Genomic DNA, 10388 nt, shown 5'->3' with positions numbered 1-10388 from the left:
CTGGGCCGTTCGCCCCCCGTAATTCTCAAGGGTCTCCAAGAATCACTAAAGAACGGCACTTTCGCCCTACCGTCAATCGCGCTTTGACTCGATCGTCCTTTTGGCTACCTGGGTGCTCGAGGCCTAACACCCCACCCCCCCCCCCCCCCTTCTCTCCCTCTCAAAACCTGGTGCTGTTTCCCCATCGCGTAAGACACATTCAATTCACGGCCTAGGCCCATTCCTGGTTCGCTTATCTCACTTCCAGGCTCAAAACAACAAGAAGCAATCCTCTACGCACGTTACAGAGTACCACGACATACCGACTACACTTCCTTCCGCTTCCCGTCCTTGGGTCTTCCTTGCCCTTGGCCACCACCCAGGAACCTTCGTCCTTCTCTCGTCCTATCATTGCTGCTGCTTGCCAACTGCTCGCCAAACCTTGTGGGTTGCCCTACTTCGTGGGTTCATCCTTTCTCCGGCTTCGCTTTATCCGTTCGATGTCAAGCCAATACTCACAACTGCCGTTTCAACCCCTCTGCGCATTAGTTGGCAACTAGTCTTACGACCTTTACTTGCCACATTGTTTGACTGGCGAGGTTGGGAGAGGCTGTCCGACGCACCGAGCCGAACCACGATGCCTCTGCTCACGCTGCGCTGACTTGACCATTATTCCCTTCTGCTCTGCCCACTCTGTCCGTCATGGCCTCGCTTGCCGGCCAGACGTGCTCGACCCCCGACATGGCCCCTTCGACGGCCGTTCTGCCATCTATCGAAGACGACGAGGCGGAATATCTTACCCAGGTCCTCCACCTCACGCCAGAAGTGTCGGAAGCAGCTATCGAGGAGGAGTTGATCGCAAAGGCGAATGCCCTGGGTATTTCAATATCGAGACTATCACCCGAGAAGCGTAACACCTCGAGCGCCGAATCGCAGACTTCTACCATTGCAACACAGCATGTCCGGACCTTCTCGACCGCCTCGCGCAATTCCGCCAGCACAACCCTCACCTCCCATCCGTCTCTGCACGCAGTTCCCATCACGGCCGATACCCCTCCGCATTCCCTCGCCAGAAAACGATCCAAGAGCCTCGGCTTTTCCCAATACGACAAGTACCTGTCTCAGATAGACCCCAATATCGACCAACCCAAGATCCAAAAAGCATCCCCATCCATTACCCACGGCGCCTCAACCCACAGCTTATTCAGCGTCTCTTCACGGAGGAGTTATTTCAGTATCAAGGAGGGCATCCGGAAGATACGACGCAAGAGGACTTCTGGTATGCTGGAATCTACAATGTGAGCACAGCACTTCGACTATATGCGTCCTCGGCTGCTAACAGAAGACACTATAGCTATTGTATATGCTGTCGCAATGAGTTCAACAAGTCCAATTCTCTGCACGGCTTGCCTTGTGGCCATACATACTGTGCCGAGTGTCTCAGCATTATGATTCAGCAATCAACGACGGACGAATCCAAGATGCCGCCTCGATGCTGCACGCAGCCGATTCCAGGGTCCATCGTTCAGAAGATCCTCAGTCGGGAGGAGCAGCATGCCTTTCTAAAGTCGGTTCTGCAATTCAGCACGCCGTGGGAAGCGAGGATATTCTGTCCGAACACAGCGTGTGGCGAATTCATCCCCCCTCGTAACAGGATCGACCCGAAGCACCCTTTTGACGTTGTGTGTCGCAAGTGCCGGACACGAGTCTGCGTGATGTGCAAACGCAACGCTCACCCCGTTGGCAAGGACTGCCCGTCTGATTGGGAGTTGGAAGCGGTCCTGAAGATGGGCGAGAAATCGGGCTGGCGAAGGTGTTACAAGTGCCGGACATTGGTTGAGTTGAGTCAAGGCTGCACTCACATGACCTGTAGATGTAAGGCCCAGTTTTGCTACATCTGCGGTGCTATATGGGACCCGTCTGTGGGTTGCCCCAACTTTTGCAACGGCGACGAAGAACTGGAGCGAAGGAGGATGGAAGAAGAAGCCAGGAATGCTGAACTTGAGGCAGAAAAGGCTGCCCAAGAAGCTGCCGCTGCTGCAGAAGCTGCTCGAAGGATCGAAGCCGAAAAACGCACCCAAGCCGACGCGCAATTCACCAAGCTGCAGGGCGAGATGCGCGAAGAATTGAACCGATTTCGGGTGTACACGAGGAAGATGAAGTGGGCCATGTGTACAAGGCAAGCCGGGAAAAAACAGGCATTGGCCGACAGGTACTCGGACCAAATTGACAAGATGAAAGAGCGCCATGCGAAGACTGCCACTCATCTAGAGGAACGCCAGATCGAAGCCGAGATGGATCTGAGGTCAACCCTCGACCAAAGTGAGAAGAGCGTCAAGATTCGCCTGAAGCACATGGAGGCATACTGCGATGGGCTCGGCCGCTCTACAAACGCCAATCTGCCGCCCAGAACCGTTACGGAGAGAGACCTTCGCCTATTGGGGCAACAGTACAATTTACGAGATGGCATGGAACGCTTACACCAGGCCAAAATCAACGTTTTGCGAGACCGTCAGGCCAAGCGCATGGAGGAACTTTTGGACCGACAGGATCAAGAACTCGAGAAACTATTCATCAAGAAGGAACAGGATATAGAGAATCTGGCAACGGATTTCGCACATGAAGAAGATATCCTGGTCAAGATTATTAATGACCGCAAACAGAGGCTACAACGACGCTGGCTGATGGCGATAGAGATTTTGCGTAAAGAGCTGGAAGAGCAAACCGGGGATCAGTATGCGTCACTCGCACTGCCAGTATGGCCTGAGGACAATGAGACGCAGGACGAGATTCTGGCGCCACTCCCCAGTTCTCTTTCAAGCGAGGGCTAGTCTTGTTACCACCAGCTCGCATCGGCGGTGTTTGCTTTCGATTATCACGGCATCACTTGCAACCATCTTTTCTTTGGGTTTACACGTTGTGCGCACAGATACCTATGGCGATGGTGTTTATCAGGAGTTTGCAAGGGCTGGCATATACCAGGCACAGATACCACTCATTGGGGGCTTGTGCCTGCACAAGCATTACTTTGGTACAGAGGTTTCCTTGAGTCTACTACAATTCGGAGAGCATTCAAATCTCCCCGGCTCATATTTGCTTACGATTACGGATGGAGAGACAGACGGATGGCAGCATTTCCTGATACAGACGGGCAGATAACGTAGCGTCGGCTAGCGAGCGCGACGAACGAGATCAAGGAAGAATGGACGAATTTATTTGATATTACCTTATTACCGAAGAGCGATTAATGTTGACAAATGAAAACAGAGACAAGAACAGCATGAGGACTCTGGGTGCAGTCCGAAGCCTACAGTCCTTGGGGCTTTTCAGCTGGAAGACTGGCCCGAGGCCCGTCCCATGAACGGTAGCTTGTGAAAGCGGGCCGAGAGTGGCGGCCGAAGATGGCGACCCACGTCCCTCTTTGAGTAACCATTCGTATCTGTCGAAGCATGTTTGGAAGACTTCGCATTAGGTTTGATTCTCAAATGAATCCGATGATTATATCGTGAGACTGCTAACTGATCTTCATACGCGCTGCAAAGTACGGTTGTCGGCTTGTTTAAAACAACCTCCCCTCTCTGGGGAAGCAGCCGAGCGATGTTCTGTCGTTGGCCGGCTTAAAGTAAGTTGCCGGTTCTGCCGAAGTAAATGGTTGAGGCTCAAGGCGGGGAGCCTAGGGTTGACCTTGCATAGAACATAATGGTGTTTCAGCTACAACAGATTCTGAGGCCAACACACCCAATCATCGCAACAACTCAAACTCCTATGCCGTACCTGAGAGTTTTACAAAGTTGGGATTGTGACGGTACTGGACTAACGGTGCCGTCACTCCGCGACCATTCCATCTCGACTCTCGCAAGGCCCGACCTAATCCAGAGACGCCTTGAGAAGGGCGTTCCTGAAGTATGATAGCCTGTCGTTTGCTTTGGATGCCATGATCCTAGAACTTATGTCGAATGATAAGGCGCAGTTCTCTTTCTGGTCGAGCCGCCGGGAAGAGCAACGGCCCCATCGAGACATTAAGTTAAATTGAATCTTTCCATATCCTGATCATGAGGGTCCAAACATCACGGCTTCGTCGGAAGGTTGATTGTTCGGATCGGCGCCGAGCTGATCAACTCAAACTCCATCACATTGTTTGTATAGGTCCTTATACCTATAGAACTATTCGATTAGATCCAACTGAGGACAACGTACGCAGCTTGATGGACATCCCGAATAGGAAGACTTTTGAACACAGGCGAAGCCAGGATCAAGTTGATTCCAAGCTGCGGATCCTGCCTAAATCATTCAATTCCCAAACATCCGCATGAGTTGACCAATATGGTAATGCTTCGATACAGTCCTTCTTTGCCCCCCATACAACGCTCCGTGCGCTCAAACAGTTGCGCGGATGCACACATCGGCCTTCGTCTCAGATTACACTACTCGTCTAACCGCGGCCGGCCCATGGCAGAGCGCTCGCCCCTCGTGCCAACCTGTCACGCACGGCAACATGCAGCACTATAACACCAAACAACCCACCGCTACCCATTGCGTCGAGTACCTACTTTCGTTTCCTGGCTGTACGACTGTATTCTGCTGGGAGGAATACAAGAGCGACTCGGCTATCAAAGGATTTTCAACGACTGAATCAGCCGGTACATGTCACGATACATCATCACTCATATCTTGAGAACGACCGGACGAAGCGCAAGGCGACGACGAGAAATCTTGACCACTTAGACCATTTCCTCCAACAGGAATTCAAGATGGCGTCAAAGAGCGGCTGGACCGAGTCTACGGACAACCTCGCCGATGCGCCAAGGGTCGAAGCCCCAGAAGAACTGGTGGTGGGATCGTCAAGGTTGTTTGATGGCAACAACATGCGATTTGTGCCGATGCCTACACCAGATCCAAAGGGTCAGTCTTCAGCTACATGAACGGCCATTCGGGAGTAGACGAAACGATGACACTAACTTGCGTCGCGGTGTAGATCCATTGAACTTGCCAACCTGGAGGAAATGGGTTGCCATCGCAGCACTTTGCTTCTGTAAGTCATGGCCATACTGTGCATCTGGATTATTGACAGATGCTAACCATTTCCAAAGTTGGGTCACTGGCCCTCGCCGCCGAGTTCATTGTGGGCGCCTTGGTGCCCATCTTTGTGCTGGAGTACTCCGGTATCAACCCTCACATTTTGAGTCAAATCGATATAGGGGCATTGAACAAGCCCGGTGAAGTCAACTTGGACCCCATCAAGATCCTTTCTGGTCTCGGCGGACCGCCCCTATATCAAGTAGCACTATTGGCTTCTGTTCCGCTGCTTGTCAATGGACTGAGTTCTTACCTGCTGGTGCCGCTTTCGATCGCCATTGGCCGCCGCCCCGTGCTTTTGCTTTCCGGGTTCCTTGCATGGACCGGGGGTCTCTGGGCTGGTTTCTCTCAGGGCCTCGGAAGCCATCTGGCTGCTCGATGCTTCCAAGGTTTTGGCGCAGGGGCTGTCGAGGCTTTGATTCCATTGATTATTCAGGACATGATGTTCATTCATCAGCGCAACAAGGCCATTTCATCTGTTGGCGCCTCCCAGGGTCTCCTTGTCGTGAGCTTGGGTATCGCGAGGTGCGTACCATGGATCTCTGTCTCCCTAGACCATTGACCCCTCCCAAAGATCGAGCTAACTCGTTGAAATAGTCCCATCATTGTTTCCCGTCTTACTTGGCGCTTCATCTACTGGATCACCTCCGGTGTTGGTGTGCTCGCCTGGATCGGCCTCATTTTCTTAGTTCCCGAAACTCGCTGGATACGCAGCGACGATGAGCTGGGTATGTTGAGCAGACATCTGGTCATAAAAACGATGCGGTCCATGCTAATGATGCAAATAGCCGGCAAGGAGGTTTACCCTCTTCGTCCTGGTGAAACTCGCCCCCGTATTGATGAAGTGACCTACCGCCCTCGCTCCAACTGGGACGAATTCGGCATCATGAACTACGGCTACGAGTGGAAGGAGGCGAAGCAATCTACCATCGACATGTTCAAGACGACGTTATTCCCCAACATCATCTGGGTCATCATCGTCAACTCCATCCTTGTATCCCTGCAGGGTGCTCTTAGCCAAGTCGCCTCTTCGCTTCTCATTGCTGCCGGCTGGAAGTTTGAAACTCTAGGCTTCATCGTCATCCCTATCGTCATTGCCAGTCCCTTTATCTGGTTTTTTGGCGGTTATGTTGCAGATTGGATCTCCAACTGGCTTGCCAAGCGTAATGGTGGCCAACGCGAGCCTGAGGCCCATCTCGTCAGTCTCATATTTCCACTCTTGGCTTCCATCATCGGCCCGCTCCTGTTTGGCTACGCTGGGGAGCACATTCGCGAACTCCCATCCATTGTTGTGCTGATATCTATCTTCCTCGTCGGCTTCGGCCTGTTGACGGCTAACACCATCTTCGCCGTCTACTTGGTTGAGAGTTATCCCAGATATGCCGGGTATGTATTCTTCAATCCCCGTTTACGAAACACTGCCCTGCTTCTAGGTTTCCGTTGCTAATGCCTTGTCCAGCCCTGTGCTTGTTAACGTCTCCTCGGCCCGCCTCATCGTCGGTTTCATCATGTCTTTCAACGTGACCACCTGGATCGAGCAGCTCGGCTTCTTCAAGAACTTTGGCATTTACAGCGCTGCCCTGGCAGGAGTAACCATGCTCTTGCCCGTCATGTACAAGTACGGCAAGCCGATGCGCTCCTGGACCGCCGGCCGCCTCGAGCCGAGCGTCAAGCCGGCCAAGGTTCTCGAGGACGACGAACAGTACTGGAACAACAACGAGCGCTCGGGCCAGTGGCAGGATGAGAAGATGGTTACTCATGTCGGCATGCCTCGACCAATTTAAAGGCTCAGGTCGTCATTCTCGAGAGGGTTCGATGACCAGGCGGTGGTGAATTGGAAAGAGCAGTTCGCGCATGGCACGCAGGCGTACGACAGAAACGACAGAGTGTTCAACACGAAAAAAAAAAACTCCGAAGAGCACGTCACAGTGAGCACTTCAGCGTCAAGTATAGAGATGGAGCAAAATTTCGGGACTGGCTAGCAGCCTCTGCATCGTTGTCTGGAAAGCATGCGGGCATGATCTTGTGTAAAACTTCACCAGAGACCCGCCCGGGACCCGATTTTGGTGCGTCTCCTGTATATGGCAATTTGGAAGGGCATCGGAATCCGAGGGGGAGGGGTAGGAGGGGTTGAGAAGTTGGAATATTTGCTACTCGGCTTAGTTTTTCCTTTAGTGTGTTCCGCTCTCCTTTCCTCTTCTTTGTCTTTTCTCACTCGACGTTCCCTCAGCAGGGAAACGCCGTCACGCACGCCTCCCTGGCCGAGCGCGTCCGCGGCGGCGGTCCTTCTTTCCGGACGGAGGCTGTTTGAGGCCCTTTGCATACGTTGCGTGGGGCGGAGAGGACATGTTCTCTAAGGTACTGTAGGCATGTTTCTCGCCTTCGCGGGAGGGGGTGTAGGGGGGGGAGGGATACAGGGAGTCGGAAACGAATATCAACCCTCTTTTGGTCTTCTAGAATCCTGGTTTTCCCAGTGCAGGTTACGCGCCCATATCGTGAGACGGTGGTTGTGACATGTCGTTTCCTCCTGTTATCGCCACGGTTTGCCCTGGCCAACCGACAGCACCAGCCGAACTTTGAGGTTTGGCGACTACAGCGCGGCCTTCAACCCCTGGGTTTCTCCATCGGCCACCCTCCCCGTTCATGAGAAGAATATCTCACGAGTTAGTCGTGGGGGGGGGGAATAACAGGCGAGCGAATCCGCAAAGTCAGGCCTCCGAATCGGGCATGTGTTGGTTCCGTGGACTTGGTAGCAAATGCTCCAAAATTGCTGTGTGCGAAGCTAAGACATGCTCTTCTGACAATACTTCCACCCCACGGAACCCTCCCCATCCCCCCCCCTGAGCGCGCGACAAGTTTCGAGAAACTCGTTGCGGGGAGCGGGTTGATCCGGCGGGGTGATCGACGAGAGAATGGTGCCGAATGGTACCAGATCCGAGTGCCTGGGACGGGGGAAACCGAGAGTTCCTGGGAGTGGAGGCTCATGGCGATTCCCCAGACTCTCTTACACACAACCTTGGTGTACCATGTTACGTGTGTGTGTGTGGGTGTGTCTTTGACTCGAGTGATTTGAGTCACATCGAGGCGCAAGGCCCAGCGTGGCAGGACTCATTAACTTCCCGTGCCAAGCCATGGCATCCTGGAATCTCAAATGCATGAACCCTTCCTCCCGTATGTCTAGGCTGACAAAGGAGAGACTACCCAGTAAAACAGGAAAAGGGTGAGTGGAACCCGGACCTCACGCAGCCCTCCGATACACTTTCTTCTCAGATTCACAGTTGTTGACGCGGCGTCTGAGCATCCCACACTCACACACACACACACACAAACATACCTACACATACGCATTAATCCACACACCAACAGCATGGCACACTCAGCCCCCTCCCGCCCGCTTTCGGAAATCGCCTCGGGCTGCCGGGTGCCCGACGAGGTCTGACACGCACCTCATTAATGGGCCAGTCCGTGGGGTAGGCGATGTATGAAGGAGGGTCCGAGGGGGCCGCGATTTGGAAGGTTGAGGGGTTGACGTGTGTTCCCGCGTCCGCAAGCCCTCTCCGTTCCGCATGCCAGAACCGCAACCCCGCGCAATGCGAGGCTTCGAGGCTGGCCCGAAACTGCCCGTTAACTGGCCACTCGTTGGGTGTTTCGCGACCCTTCGGACGTTCTGCCCTGCCCCATGTCTGCTCGGAACACCAGTCCTCTCCTCCGCGAAGAGTCAACAATGTCCGAGCCCTTGGGTGCGCCCCGGGTTTTTGCAAGTGTTAGACTCCCGACAGTATGGATAACTTGCTACGATGTGAGTCAATTTGGTGGACGTAGAGCCCCATGACGTTAGGCCAGACCCCGGTCACCACCTTAGAGGCGATTCATGGTATGAAATATCAGATGTTTATTAAACGCCTTCCTTGCCCATGACCATTAAGCGGAAATACTCCCAACGTAAAAAACAGAAATGAGCGTGCCATGTGTGCAACATTCCCGTGCAAGCAACTTCTCATCGACGCAGTCGTCCATCCAGTAAGGGGTAGCCGGGCCGGTCGCGGCTCGGCTGGTACTTTCGCCAGAAATAGGCATCTAAGGGAAGGTTTACCCCAAACAAGCAAAAAGCAGTCTACGTTCTCCAAGTCTCCCAGCCAACACTTCTCCGTTGACGGTTCAAACCAAGAACAGCCATATACACAACCCGAAGCACCGTCTGATTTTCAACTGCATCTCGCTCGCCATCGCCATCACGCGACGCTTAAAAGATGCTGTTGACAATGTTGGAACCGATGGTGGCACCGGCACCGAAGATGGCGGCGTTTCCGAGCTTCTTGCCAAACTTCTTTCCCATCTCGGCGCCCTTGCTGTCCTTGCCGCCGGTGCCCTGCTCAGCGACGGCCTGGGGCGGCACGTCGGCGTTGTACGGGTTCTGCTGAGGCGGCGGGCCCTGGGGCTGGGCGTACTGCGGCTGGGGCGTGCCGTACTGCGGCTGGGGAGCCCACTGGTTCTGTTGAGGCGCATACTGAGGCTGGGCGGGCGGCGGTGCGAAGGCGCCCTTGGCCGAGTCCTGTTCAACCATGACATACGTCTTGGGGAAGATGCCCTCCTGGCCGGTGCGGAGGTTGCGACCCATCCACCAGTCGGCGTTCATGTACTCGTGGATGGCGATGCGGTCGTCGCGCTCGAAAGCCACGTCGCGGGCGTCGGCGCCGGCATATCGGTAAAGGGCGCGGGCGTGGGCAATGATGGGCTTCTCGTTGGTGCGCGCCGGCAGAGACGGAGGCCCTGTCTGAGCGTAGGACGGTGGCGCTGGGGTCGGGTTGACATTCAGGGCTGCCATGGCCTCGGTGGGGGGAGGCGACGTGGGGTTGTTGTTCTGGACGGGGGTTGCAGCGTTGTTTGCGGCACGGGATGCGGCGCCGTGAAGGGGGGTCTCGGTGGGAAGAGTGGCGTGAATGTTGTCGTAGGCAGCTTCCGAGATGACGCCCTTCTCGAGGAGGTTCTCGAGTTCCTGGGATTGTTGTCAGACATGTGTCTCTGCAGTTCCGCGGATTCGTCGGGCGGGTGTCGTGAAGAGTTGGGCTGGGCTTGATCCAAGTCGATCCGCCTACCCGCCTCGGACCCGGTACCGTTGGCTAACTGGCGAGAACGAACTCACATTCTTGATGGTGCGCAGCGACCGGTTGGTCTCGATGATGGTTTGTCTGTCCATTTTGTCTGCCAAAAGCTGTACCCCACTATTAAGGTTTGGACTGCGTATCGAAAGTCACTCGTACGACACGGAAATGGCGGCTATCGTCGAAACTAGGTAAGAGAAATTCAAGGTCTCTTTCTGTTGTCGAGCAAAA

At 54.3% G+C, this 10388-nt stretch overlaps 3 protein-coding genes across 3 annotated transcripts; 2 read left to right on the top strand and 1 right to left on the bottom strand.

Moving 5' to 3' along the window:
• Nucleotides 1–681: 681 nt before the first annotated feature.
• Nucleotides 682–2810, top strand: LY79DRAFT_515096 (IBR domain-containing protein; the record flags this gene model as incomplete). The annotated part of the gene is made up of 2 exons (XM_060554679.1): nucleotides 682–1277; nucleotides 1334–2810. 2 exons carry the CDS (start codon nucleotides 682–684, stop codon nucleotides 2808–2810), a joined length of 2073 nt encoding a protein of 690 aa, XP_060414351.1.
• A 1701-nt stretch (nucleotides 2811–4511) lies between these two features.
• Nucleotides 4512–6965, top strand: LY79DRAFT_193870 (major facilitator superfamily transporter). Its single transcript, XM_060551412.1, has 6 exons — nucleotides 4512–4881; nucleotides 4955–5011; nucleotides 5070–5580; nucleotides 5653–5783; nucleotides 5844–6441; nucleotides 6515–6965. Exons 1-6 carry the CDS (start codon nucleotides 4731–4733, stop codon nucleotides 6837–6839), a joined length of 1773 nt encoding a protein of 590 aa, XP_060414350.1. The 5' UTR covers nucleotides 4512–4730; the 3' UTR covers nucleotides 6840–6965.
• A 2333-nt stretch (nucleotides 6966–9298) lies between these two features.
• LY79DRAFT_669603 (SH3 domain-containing protein) lies at nucleotides 9299–10252 on the bottom strand (the record flags this gene model as incomplete). Its single annotated transcript, XM_060563667.1, has 2 exons — nucleotides 9299–10051; nucleotides 10199–10252. 2 exons carry the CDS (start codon nucleotides 10250–10252, stop codon nucleotides 9299–9301), a joined length of 807 nt encoding a protein of 268 aa, XP_060414349.1.
• Nucleotides 10253–10388: the final 136 nt, after the last annotated feature.

This window comes from Colletotrichum navitas (genome assembly GCF_030913465.1).
Source record: "Colletotrichum navitas strain CBS 125086 chromosome Unknown LY79scaffold_28, whole genome shotgun sequence".
NCBI lineage: Eukaryota > Fungi > Ascomycota > Sordariomycetes > Glomerellales > Glomerellaceae > Colletotrichum > Colletotrichum navitas.
The sequence above is the reverse complement of the archived record's forward strand: the minus strand, read 5'-3'. Positions and strand labels throughout refer to the sequence as shown.

What these genes read in the sequence shown, in the direction of transcription:
- LY79DRAFT_193870 (XM_060551412.1), top strand. Translation starts at nt 4,731, where the DNA reads ATGGCGTCAAAGAGCGGCTGGACCGAGTCTACGGACAACCTCGCCGAT. An exon ending in CATCGCAGCACTTTGCTTCT is followed by an intron (nt 5,012 to 5,069) that starts GTAAGTCATGGC and finishes CCATTTCCAAAG; the next exon opens with TTGGGTCACTGGCCCTCGCC. An exon ending in AGTTATCCCAGATATGCCGG is followed by an intron (nt 6,442 to 6,514) that starts GTATGTATTCTT and finishes TGCCTTGTCCAG; the next exon opens with CCCTGTGCTTGTTAACGTCT.